Source organism: Zingiber officinale, chromosome 6A (assembly GCF_018446385.1).
Source record: "Zingiber officinale cultivar Zhangliang chromosome 6A, Zo_v1.1, whole genome shotgun sequence".
Lineage (NCBI taxonomy): Eukaryota > Viridiplantae > Streptophyta > Magnoliopsida > Zingiberales > Zingiberaceae > Zingiber > Zingiber officinale.
In genome coordinates, this window is record NC_055997.1 from 117,430,977 (window position 1) to 117,444,488 (window position 13,512).

Consider the following 13,512-nt stretch of genomic DNA (forward strand, 5'->3'; position numbering starts at 1 on the left):
AAAAGTCACGCATCGTGGAGGTCAGGAGTCAGGGTTACAAGGAGGTCAAAGGGCAGTATTTACGAGTTGGGCCAGATCTAATCTCAAGGGGAATCGAAAACGGGTTCGACCCACAGGGTCAAATTTAGCTGAGGACAAGACCCCTGGGTCAGATGCAACCCATGGGTTGGGGGCAACTCGAGGGTCAGCCTATTGATCGGATAGATACACCGAAGGAAAGACTTCCGGTGAAACAATGTGGGTCGGGGAGCCGGGAGCCGACCCAGCGTGCAGGTCGGGGCGTTCATGCCTTGGATAACAACATATAGAGGCAGGTCGGGAAGAGACTTCCGGTGAAATAATGTGGGTCGGGGAGCCGACCCAGCGTGCAGATCGGGACATTCATGCTTTGGATAACAAGAGATAGAGGCGGGTCAGGAAAAGACTTCCGGTGAAACAATGTGGGTCGAGGAGCCGACCCAGCGTGCAGGTCGGGACGTTGATGCCTTGGATAGCAACAGATAGAGGCAGGTCGGGAAGAGACTTCCGGTGAAATAATGTGGGTCGGGGAGGCGACCCAACGTGCAGGTCGGGGCTTCATGCCTTGGATAACAACAGATAGAGGCAAGTCGGAGAGCCGACCCAGCGTGCAGGTCGGGATGTTCATGCCTTGAATAACAACAGATAGAGGCAGGTCGGGAAGAGACTTCCGGTGAAACAATGTGGGTCGGGGAGCCGACCCAGCGTACAGGTCGGGACGTTCATGCCTTGGATAACAACAGATAAAGGCAGGTCGGGAAGAGACTTCTGGTGAAACAATGTAGGTCGAGGAGCCGATCCAGCGTGCAGGTCGGGACGTACATGCCTTAGATAACGGCGAACAGAGGCAGGTCGGGGAGCCGACCCAACGTATAGGTCGGGACGTACATGCCTTGCATAATGGCGAACAAAGGCAGGTCGGGGAGCCGACCCAGCGTGGAGGTCGGGACGTTCATGCCATGGATAACAGCGGACAGGGACAGGTCGGGAAGCCGACCCAGCGTGCAGGTCGGGATGTACATGCCTTGGATAACAGCAAATAGAGGCAGATAGGGAGAGGGTCGGGAGATCAGACTCTACATTGCAAATACACAAGGAATCGTAACCGCTTGTCAGAGAATAATCATCACATGTCAGGGCATATTCTAACAGTTAAACGCTCATACTCCTCTCGATTCCTCCGCCAGCCTATAGGAGGAAGCCACGTGTCGACCACCGCCAGACAAAGCCTGACACCCGATATTCCCTGACATTCGCCAGGTTCCAGAACCATCAGTTGCAGTATAAAAAGGGAGGCTCTGTCCATTACGCAGGTACGCTCACTCGTCATTTCTTACTAGTCTTTACTTTTTCGTCATTTCTCTGCGATTTCTGGGGAAAAGTACTTGACTTGTGTTGGTGCGGGGTAGCACTAACGGTCTAACTCAGGTTTTGATGAATGACAAATCAGGTTAAGTTAGTTTGTTGTTATTTAACACTCTGATTGAGTGTGCAGGCTAAGTCCAGACAGGTCGACGGGCTGACCGGATGTCTGGCACGAAGTCCAGCTAGGTCGACGGGCTGACCGGATAGCTGGCACGAAGTCCAAGCGAGTCGATGGGCTGACCGGACGCTTAGGCACGAAGTCCAGCTAGGTCGACGGGCTGACCGGATAGCTGGCACGAAGTCCAGACGGGTCGATGGGCTGACCGGACGTCTGGCAGGTAAGTAAGGTAAGTCACTGGAGGGGAGTGACGGCGAGGACGCGTTCCCGGGAAGGGAGCATTAGGCGTCGATCCGGCTTAGATCCATTTCGGATATCTAAGTCAACATCGTGACTAGATTCCGGTCTCGGAAAGACGGAATCTAAGTCATACTCATTTTTGCTTATCTATAAAACTGTGCTAACAATCTGTGTTGCAGGGTATACTTGCCTCGGACTAACCTTTTTCTTGCAGGAGAAGGACTTTCTGGAGAAGAGGGGTCCGGGCGCCCGGAAAGGATCCGGGCGCCCGGAGGCAAATTTTATCCAAGCCAAGTCGTCGCCACGTGGAGCTTGCTGGTTGGGCTTGCCACGTCTCACCAGGGCGCCCGGAAGGGATCCAGGCGCCCGGAGCAACATATAAAAGAAGCTCCAGGGGTGGAGCTTTATGTATTCAATTCAGAACTCAGAATCTACTGCTTGCTCTGCTGCTCTACGCTCCTGCGACGCCGCGAGGCCATTCCGACAAAGCGCTTTTCTTAAGTCTAATTCTTCTTCTCTTGTCGGTATTTTTTTTGTCAATTCTTGCACTTAATTATTTTGTAATCATCATTCGAATTGATAGTGATTGTCCAACGAAAGTACTCACGGAGTACGGGCCTTTGAGTAGGAGGCGTCACAGGCTCCGAACGAAGTAAAATTACTGTGTCTATTGTTTTTAATTTCCGCTGCGCTTAACTTTTACACTCGTTATTTTTTCGAATCGATATTCACCCCCCCCCCCCTCTATCGAATTCTCACGATCCAACAAGTGGTATCAGAGCGGGTACCGCTCTGATTTGGTGCAACCACCAATCAGATAGGGGGTGAAAATATTAACCTTCATTTTCTTTCATTTTTTTTATTACCTGTTTTGAAATTTTTTTTGCAATTAAATCTAAACTGGTGCAACACCAATTTAGATACTTCTATTATTTTTCCCGCACTGCTAATCCAAGACCAAAGTCTTGGGATATTTTTTTTGTCGTTATTTACTTGTGTGCAGGATGTCTCAACTAGAAGGCTTCAGCACAGTACGCCCTCCCCTATTCAACGGGGATGACTTCTCGTACTGGAAGAAAAGAATGGAGATATACCTAAAGACGGACTACGATCAATGGTTCAGCGTCATAAAGGCCTACCGAGCTCCAGTCGACAACTCCGGAAATCCACTGGACCCGGGACAGTGGACTCCGGACATGAGGAAGAAGGCGTCGACGGAAAACAAAGCAATCAACACGCTACACTGCGGTCTAACACGAGAAGAGCTGAACCGGGTCGGACCGCATCAGAACGCTAAAGAATTATGGGACAAACTGATCGAGCTGCACGAAGGAACGAGCGACGCAAAGGTAACAAAAAGAGACCTACTTTTAAATAAAATATTCAATATAAAAATGCAGGAAGGGTAAACGGCAAATCAACTGCACGCGAGGATTAAGGACGTCCTCAACGGACTCCACGCGATAGGCCACCAGATGGAAAACAGAGACTTAATAAAGTAGGCACTAAATGCTTTTCCCCGTAATAGTTTGTGGACATCAATCGTAGATGCCTACAAAATTTCCAAAAATTTATCTAAATTAAAGTTAGATGAACTTTTTTGTGAGTTAGAACTGCATGAACAAACTAATGCTGGAGCCGAGAAAGGTATTGCTTTATTTGCAGGCTCCTCCAAAGAAAAGAAGAGCAAGTCTGAATCTGAAGAAGATTCCGATCAAGATTCCGAAGACGAAGAACACCTGGTGAACTTGGTAAGAAAAATGTTCACCAGGAGAAAAAGGAGCTTCAACAAGAAGGACCTTCAAAAGATCAGTTCTCCCGCGGAACAAAAGAACGTGACTTGCTTCGGATGCAACAAAAAGGGGCACTACAAGAACGAATGCCCAAGACTGAAGTTCGACAAACCGAAGCCGATCAAAAAGAAGGCCCTGAAAGCAACATGGGACGACTCCTCCTCGGACGAATCGGAGGTAGAAGAGCAGAAGCACCAGAGCCACCTCGCGCTGATGGCCCGCGAAGCTGAAATGGAAGACGAATCGGGAGATGAATCGGAAGACAGGTTCAAACCCGAATCGAGCCACGAGTCCGTACTCGTTTCCGAAGGCCCGGATGAGGTAAATTTCAATTTAAACAAATTTTTTTAAAAAATTATTTCCTGCTTAAATAGTAAGTTAATTAAAATATAAAATGAAAACAAATCACTCCTTGAGGAAAATCAAAACCTCAAGGAACAAATCAAAAATTCAAATCCAACTCAAGATCTAACACTTGAGGAGAATTCATCATTAAAATTAGAAATTAATAAGTTAAAAGAAATGCTAGAAAAATTCACAACAAGATCAAAAAATTTAGACTTAATTCTGAAAAATCAAAAGGCGTGTTATAATAAAACCGGACTCGGATACAAGTCGAACTCAAACAAAACTTTTAAATCATTAATAACTCAATACAAATCAACTAACCAAGCTTGGGTTCCGAAAGCGTGTTTAACCACGCAAGTAGGACATAATTAATATTACATACCTAAAGAAAAAATATATTATATAAACTCGAATAAACCAAATCAAAAACCAAAATACAAACCTAAATAAAAAAATTCAAAATTTAAACATTTTAAAACTCAACAAAATATAAATTATCACCAAGTAAATTATAACTATAAAAATAGACACAAACCTAAATTTAAATTAAAGGCCAATAATTCAGGGGGAGGCTCCAGAATAGCTGGCACCTTCAAAACTAACTTATCCGACAGGGTGACCCAAACAAACTAACCCGGCAAGATGATTAGGATTAATTAAAAAGGGACCAAGTTTAACTTGAATCATGGTACCGGTGAAGTTTTTGGATGATAGTATGTTAGGGAAGCTTGGGCATCGCATGTCTAGAAAGATATGGCTTCGATCTGGTGCATTTGGCCAAGTGGAACTGACCAAAGCTACCCTTAAATGGATCCTAACTAGTTAGACAAAGGTTTAGTACTAAGCTCCGTGGATAGGACTATTCGGACAACCTCGAAAGGTTGGTTACTTCTAACGACGTTCAAGTGACTCACCAAGCTTAGAAGTTTATCCGAAGAAAGTCTATTTGTTGAGACCAAAGCTAAACCTGAATCTAACACAAGTTAAACCAAACTCTATAATTAAATTTAATTCATCTTACAAAATTATAGGATTTCCTGATTGAAAACTTAGATCGGGTGAGATGCCTAAGGATCAAAATTAAATTTCGAATTAAGTTAATTAAATTAAATTTCGAATCAAATTAAATTTCGAATTAAGTTAATTAAATTTTGAATTAAATTAGTTAAGTTAAAATTTTGAATTAATCAAATTTCGAATTAAATAACTAAAATGAATTACGATTAATTTATTTTTCATTTTAAAAATTATTTTAATTATTAAATTAACTTTTTAAAAAATATATTATAAAAAAAATAATAATCTTAAAAGACTAACCTTAATTCCTACTCATTGTAGGAAACCAAGTGGATTTTGGACAGTGGTTGCTCCAAACACATAACTGGAGATCACACCAAGTTCACTCAACTCACTTACAAAAGCTTAGGAACAGTAGCCTTTGGAAACAACGGCAAACTCAAGGTAATTTGTATAGATAATATTGAATTTAAAATAGATTTCATAATTACAAATGTTCTGCTTGTCAAAAATTTTAAATACAATCTCCTGAGCATAAGTCAATTGTGTGATACTAGGTATAAGGTTAAATTTCTATCTACAGAGTGTTTAATCAAACATCTAGATAATCCTACTATAAGCCTAAAAGGTTTTAGAAAAGACAACATCTATGCCATCAACTTAACCACTTCTTCAATTAAGTGTTATTTAACACAAAAAAAAAAAGAAACTTGGTTATGGCATAGGAGAATGTCTCACACCAACTTTAGAAATATAAGCAAATTAAATGGACTAGTGAGAGGCTTACCAAAATTACCTAACCTAGATTCAACCATATGTAATGTGTGTCAACAAGGTAAACAAACGAAATCCACTCACAAACCAATCAATCAGCCACAAACCAACTCAATATTAGAACTTCTATATTTAGACCTTTTTGACTCTCATGGAGTCAAATCCATAAATGGAAACTTATATTGTTTAGTCATAATAGATGATTATTCTAGGTTCACTTGGGTAAAATTCTTAAAACATAAAGACGAAACTTTTGAAATCCGTACAAACTTTTGCAAACAAATTGAAAATGAAAAAGATCTTAAAATTAAAAGAATTAGGAGTGACAATGGAGGAGAATTTAAAAATCATAATTTTAACAAATTCTGTTTTGAAAATGGCTACCATCACGAATTTTCGTGTCCTAAAACCCCCCAACAAAATGGAATTGTAGAAAGAAAAAATAGAACCTTGCTGGAAGCTTCTAGAACTATGTTAAATGAATATAACTTCCCTAAATATTTTTGGACAAAAGTTGTTAGTACAGCCTGCTATGTGCAAAATAGAACAACAGTAAATAAAAGACATAATAAAACCTTCTTTGAAATATTTTATAACAAACAACCCAACATAAAATATTTTAAAGTATTTGGGTGTCCAACCTTCATCTTAAATACTAGAGAACATTTAGGAAAATTTACCTCTAAAATAGAAAATGGAATTTTTGTAGGATATTCTTTAAACAGTAGGGGTTACAGAATATATAATAAAATTATGTTAAAAATGGAGGAAACCACGAATGTAAAATTTGAAGAAACCCAAGGACAAACTCAACCTCAACCAATTGAAAATAATAATTCTAAAGAAATCAATCAATCCCTAGACTATGAAGAAGATGAACATACTCAAGAAAATCAACCCCCTAGAACTATAAGAGTCAACCCTAACCATCCAACTGATCAAATAATTGGTGACCCAGACCTAAGGGTTTAGATCAGATCATCCTTTAAGAACCTAAGTCAAATTTCCCTGATTTCAAAAATTAAACCTAAAACGGTGGCTGAATCTCTACTTGATCCAGATTGGATCATCGCTATGCAAGAAGAACTAGCTCAATTTGAGCGCAATGAAGTTTGGGATCTAGTACCACCACCTAAAGATAAGAAAATAATAGAAACAAAATGGGTATTTAGAAACAAATTAAGTGAAACTGGGGAAATTACTAGGAATAAGGCTAGGCTAGTTGTCAAAGGGTTTAGTCAAGTTGAAGGACTCGACTACGATGAGACCTATGCCCCAGTAGCCAGATTAGAATCCATTAGAATGTTACTAAGTTATGCAGCCCATAAGAGATTCAAACTATATTAAATGGATGTTAAGTCAGCTTTTCTCAATGGACTAATAAAAGAAGAAGTTTACGTAGGTCAGCCTCCTGGGTTTGAAAATCTAGAACACCCTGATTATGTCTTTAAGTTAAAGAAAGCATTATATGGACTTAAACAAGCACCTAGGGCGTGGTATGAAAGGCTAACATCTTACTTAACATCCAAAGGATTCAACCAAGGTCAAATTGACCCAACCTTGTTTGTTAAATTACTAAATAACGACATATTTATAGCACAAATATATGTAGATTATATAATATTTGGTTCAACTAACTCAGACTTTTTAGAAGAATTTATTAACCTAATGGAACAAGAATTTGAAATGAGCTTAGTAGGAAAATTGACATATTTCCTAGGATTACAAATCAAACAAACAAATGAAGGAAATTACATTTATCAACACAAATACACTAAAGAAATTACTTAAAAATTTCGGAATGGAAAATATAAAAGAAATAAAAACACCTATGGCAGTAAACACAATTTTAGACAATGACCCAAATGGAAAACCAGTGGATCTAAGGTATTATAGAAGTGCAATAGGTAGTCTACTTTACTTAACTGCAAGCCGACCTGATATTTTATTTGCAGTTAGTATGTGTGCTAGATACCAAACCTGTGCTAAAGAATCCCATTTGACTCAAGTCAAAAGAATTTTTAGATATCTTAAGGGAACAACAAATGTAGGAATTTGGTATCCTAGGACCAATAACTTTGAATTAATAGGGTATTCTGACTCAGATTATGCTAGGTGTAAATTAGACTGCAAAAGCACAAGTGGTGGATGCCAACTACTAGGCCCATCACTTGTTAGCTGGTTTAGTAGAAAGCAACACTGTGTTGCACTATCCACAACTGAGTCAGAATATATAGCCATAGGAGAATGTGTAGCCCAATTATTATGGATGATGCACACATTAAAAGATTCAACTTAAAAATCACAAATGTAAAAGTTTTAATTGACAATATTAGCTCAATCAATTTAACAAAAAATCTAGTGCATCATTCAAGAACCAAACACATTGAAATTAGGCACCACTTTATCAGGGATCATGTTACTAAGGGTGACATTGAGCTCAAATACATTGAGTCTAAGTCAAACTTAGCTGACATATTCACCAAACCACTCCCTGAAAGTGAATTTAGCAATTTGCGTAGAAAACTAGGAATGTGCCTAATAGACTAGGATTTTCAAAACTTCAAAAATATTTTAAAAAATTACTGTTTTCAAATTATAGGTTAAACATGTTTCATTTTCAAAACTTTCCTATTTTTAGATTTTTAAAAATACTTTTAGCCTTAGACTAGTTTAAATCCTTAGAAAGCATGTACCCATAGGATTAGTTTTTGAGCATCTCACCAAAACCCTAGGCTTACCTTGCTTGTGTTTGACAAACATAGAAAGGGGTGAGATGCATAGGCCACTTGCCTAAGACTTAAGATGCTTATTTCAGTGCATCGATATAAGTCTGGACGTTAAATACAAAATATACATTAAACAAGTTAAGGTTGAATTTAACTTGACTAACCAAGTGAAAACTGCTATCTTCTGATAAGTCAGTCAGTAACAAACTGGTTAGACATTTGATTTAATGTCAGGTTCAAGGGGAGAAATAAAACTAATTCAGTTTTTCAAATTGAATTTTAAACTTAATTTTGAAAATCAAAGTTTAAAAATCAATCTTCAAAATCTTGTTTAAAATTGTGAAAATTTTTTAAATCAACTCATAAGTGTTTGTTTTAAATCATAAATTTTTTATCTTTTTTACTTAGTATTTGAAAATTGAACTTTCCAAGTATTTTACACCATGGTTTTGAAACTAGTACTTCATTTTAAAAAAAAAAGTATTTTAAAAATGTGATCTTACTTTACCAAAATTAGTTTTACCAAACTCCTTTGAAAACTAAAAGTAAATTTTAAATTTAATTTAACTTCACTTTGAAAATTGTCCTGAATCTAGTTCTGAAAAATTAGGTTAAACTTAATTTTGATAATTTGATTTGCAAAAACTTAGTGTTGGAAATTACCTTTTTGAAAGTGGTGTCTGCAAACTTAAATTTTTTTTTTTTTCAAAGTTACTAAGTTATAAATCAGCTATTTTTCAAGACTTAGTTTTTTTTGGAGTAAAGGTAAAACCATCTTTTAATTTTTAACTCCCCCAGGTTAACTTGACATTATTTTTCACTTTGTATGAAGTCTGTATTTATGCTTACTTGACATTAGTTTTTTTGATGAATGACAAAGGGGGAGGGTTAGGTGGTTAAGTTCGTTAAGTTAGCTAACCAATTTTTGAAAACACAAAACTTAACTTAAAAACCATTTACTCGCTTTTTCTTGCATCTGTTTCACTAACTTAACCATGTTATCATTCCATCAAAAAGGGGGAGATTGTTGGTGCGGGTAGCACTAACGGTCTAACTCAGGTTTTGATGAATGACAAATCAGGTTAAGTTAGTTTGTTGTTATCTAACACTCTGATTGAGTGTGCAGGCTAAGTCCAGATAGGTCGACGGGCTGACCGGATGTCTGGCACGAAGCCCAGCTAGGTCGACGGGCTGACTGGATAGCTGACACGAAGTCCAAACGGTTCGACGGGCTGACCGGACGCTTAGGCACGAAGTTCAGCTAGGTCGACGGGCTGACTGGATAGCTAGCACGAAGTACAAACGGGTCGACGGGCTGACCGGACGTCTGGCAGGTAAGTAAGGTAAGTCACTGGAGGGGAGTGACTGCGAGGACGCGTTCCCGGGAAGGGAACATTAGGCGTCAATCCGGCTTAGATCCATTTCGGATATCTAAGTCGAGATCGTGACTAGATTCCGGTCTCGGAAAGACGGAATCTAAGTCATACTCATTTTTGCTTATCTATAAAACTGTGCTAACAATCTGTGTTGTAAGGTATACTTGCCTCGGACTAACCTTTTTCTTACAGGAGAAGGACTTTTTGGAGAAGAGAGGTCCGGGCGCCCGGAGGCAAATTTTATCCAAGCCGAGTCGTCGCCACGTGGAGTTTGCTGGTTGGACTTGCCACGTCTCACCAGGGCGCCCAGAAGGGATCCAGGCGCCCGGAGCAGCATATAAAAGAAGCCCCAGGGGTGGAGCTTTATGTATTCAATTCAGAACTCAGAATCTACTGCTTGCTCTACTGCTCTACGCTCCTGCGACGCCGCGAGGCCATTCCGACAAAGCGCTTTTCTTAAGTCTAATTCTTCTTCTCTTGTCGGTATTTTTTTTTGTCAATTCTTGCACTTAATTATTTTGTAATCATCATTCGAATTGATAGTGATTGCCCAACAAAAGTACTCACGGAGTACGGGCCTTCGAGTAGGAGTCGTCACAGGCTCCGAACGAAGTAAAATTACTGTGTCTATTGTTTTTAATTTCCGCTGCGCTTAACTCTTTACACTCGTTATTTTTTCGAATCGATATTCACCCCTCCTCTATCGCATTCTCACGATCCAACAACTTGAGCGTCGGAGGGCCTGACCCGGGGACTTTTTCCTTGGTTTCTGGTCTCTAACGACTGTGGGACTCGTCTAAGTGTTTGCAGAGCAACAGCGTCATCATCCTGATCCTCTCTGGCCGTCAACCGCCCGTGTGAACCTTTCCAGGGGGTACCCGATACAACCGTCGCTTCAACGACTCTCCGTCAATTTTTCGGACAACAAGGCCCGCTTTCATCCGACTCAGCTTCCGGACGTGATCAATATAACAACTAATTCAAATTCTTATGCCCTGAGTAAGATTCACAAAGCTCATCCCACTATTTACATAGCTCAGATCTTCTAGTCTACGATTCTCTATCATTGATGAAGAGTAATGATTCTATATATAAAATAAGTGGGAGTTATCATTTTTCCACCAATGATAGAAAATGATCCATCCTCTAATATGTGGCAAAAGACAATTCGCTCGTTGCCAGCGCCTTAGTCAACTCATCCCTAAGCCAACACGGAGGAGGTAAATTACGGGTGGCTACTAGCCATTAGTGCAAATGGTCAATACATAAGGAAGGTTATGCTCAGTCACATTAAATTTCGATCTAAGACCTCATATGACAACACTCCATATTTTAACCATCGCATCACTCCGAGGGAGGATCCATCCTCTAATATGATCAGCACTCCCATTTACATGCATTTCGGGAGCATTGCCCCACGTGAATTGTAAGTGATTAGCAAATCATTAGTTAATTACTCTCAGATCTACTTCTACTAATTGGATCTGGCAAATCTTATATTTTATTTTATTTTTTTTTTATGAAAATAACGAGATCCTCAGTAAGTAGACATAAAAGGTAGCGTCTTTTATTATTAAAATCTGATAAAAAAGTCATATAATTCTATATTTAATATTATTATATTAAATTTTAATTTTAAGATTTTTTATTGATACTGACTTCTAATAAACCATACTTCTAATACTCCACGTTGAAACATGGCGATGATGTGGCGCGTCGCCATTGGTCGTAGTGCAGATGATGTGGCAAAGATGGAGGCTTTAAAACCTTTGTTCCGGCCTTTTTCCTTTTTCACTCTGCCAACTCCAAACGGTCAAAGACGGCCATGGAGACGTCGGACGCCGCCGCCGCCGCCGCCGCCGCACCAGTGATGTCATCTTTTCCGTCTCCGTCGTCGTCCTCTTCGTCCTCTGACTTTGAGTTCACTGTGTCCGTCTCCCCCGCCGCCTCGAAGCGCTCTTGCCCGGCCGACGAGCTATTCTACAAGGGGCAGCTCCTGCCCCTCCACCCCTCCACCCGAATATGCATGGTCCGCACCCTTCTCCTCAGCTCCGCCTCCGCCTCCTCCTCCTCCACCGCCACCACCGCTTCCCGCGACTCCACCGCCAGCTCCTCCTCTTCCTCCTCCGCCTTCTCCGCCGCCGATTCGCTTCTCCCCGACAGCTGCAACTCCTCCTCCCGCCCCAGCTCCGTCGCCGAAGACGATGCCCGCCGCTTTTCCGCCCCGGCTGCCAAACGCCCAGCCGTCGTCGCCGCAGCCGGCGGCGGCGGCGGCGCCAAGTATCTCTCCTCCCTAGCCAACCGCTTCTCCTCCGCCTTCTCCTTACACCGCGGCGGCAGCAAAAAACTCGACCCCATCGAGGCCTCCCCCGCGGCACCGCCGCCGCCGCCGCCTCCGGCAGCGAAGCGCGCGAAGGAGGTGATCAAGAAGTACGTGAAAAAAGTGAGGCCAATCTACGAGAAGCTCTCCGCCATGCAACAGAAGAACAAGAAGAAGCCTACGACCTTCTCCTTCTCCGACCGTCTATTCCCCGGCAAGAAAAATACTCCGGCGACCGGCGCCGACGCGGCGGCCTTCTCGCAGTCGTCCTTCTCCGGCAACCTTTTCGGCCTCCATCCGCCTGCGAGGAAGGAGCGGTGGGCGGCGAGCTGCCCATCGTCCATGCGGTCTTCCCCGAGCCACTCGGGCCTTCTCTACGCCGGCGACGCCCCTCCGGCCGCTTCGCTGCAGCCTTCGTCCATGGAGGAGCTACAGAGCGCCATACAAAGCGCCATAGCGCACTGCAAAAACTCATTGACGCAACCGGCTAACCACAACGAGATCAGAACCACCGGACCCTGATCCAAAAAAAATAAAACAGAAGCTTGGATTAGTTTCCAATCCACCGCCAGCGATCGAATCATCGTTTGTTCTTGTTTCATTCGTGTAGTATTTTTTTTTTTTTTTTTTTTTTTGAGGGGGCTCTGTTTTCAGTCTGTTTTGTGTTGGTTCTCTGCAAGTCTTTTTCTCTGCATGCATAGAGTTTTAGATCTCTCACGGTCAAAAACACAACAAAAACAATGCATCCAATTGATGCAAAACGATAATCGCTAATCAAGTACTGAAGTCCGAATTATTGTTCGTTTGATACAAGTCTATCACTTCGACATCAACTCCAACGCCCTGGGGCGCAAAAATAAAATAAAAAACCTAAAGAGAGAGAGAGACCAGCCACGATATTACGCGAAACAAAAGAACCCTAAGGAGATATTCACATGGGATCACGTGGAGGGAGGCCTCCTTTAGCAGTTGCATAATAATAGTGGTCGTGATCCAATCAACTGGATCTTCAGTTCCAATCCAAAACACCCACCTGAATCCATGTGAGGTGGTTTAAATGGCGCACCCACAGCTCTGAATCTGATCCAAGAATCTGTTTTTTAATTCACACGAAAACAAAAATAAAGATAACTGTGACACTAATGGGTTGTTTGTGATAACTATCATTGGATTCGGTTATCTGTCTGTACTTGCAATAGACTAAGCTCCACTCTGATGATTATATTAGAAAAAAAAAACACTGACGCTTAAATTATCAAGTGAAGATGAAGACGAAGGGAAGGGTGGAGGCGTATTTTTCTTTTTTTTTTTTTATGATTTTATCTGTAGTCGCGAGACCAAGGAGCACGGCGATGTGGAAGAGGGGACCGCTTACACATGTTTTTGTTGGCGAGGGAGGTAGGGAACGATGCCT

At 41.3% G+C, this 13,512-nt stretch overlaps 1 protein-coding gene across 1 annotated transcript; it reads left to right on the forward strand.

Moving 5' to 3' along the window:
- Positions 1–11,587: 11,587 nt before the first annotated feature.
- Positions 11,588–12,792, forward strand: LOC121994342 (probable membrane-associated kinase regulator 1). The gene has a single exon (XM_042548412.1). It carries the CDS (start codon positions 11,604–11,606, stop codon positions 12,618–12,620), a length of 1,017 nt encoding a protein of 338 aa, XP_042404346.1. The 5' UTR covers positions 11,588–11,603; the 3' UTR covers positions 12,621–12,792.
- The last annotated feature ends 720 nt before the right edge of the window (positions 12,793–13,512 follow it).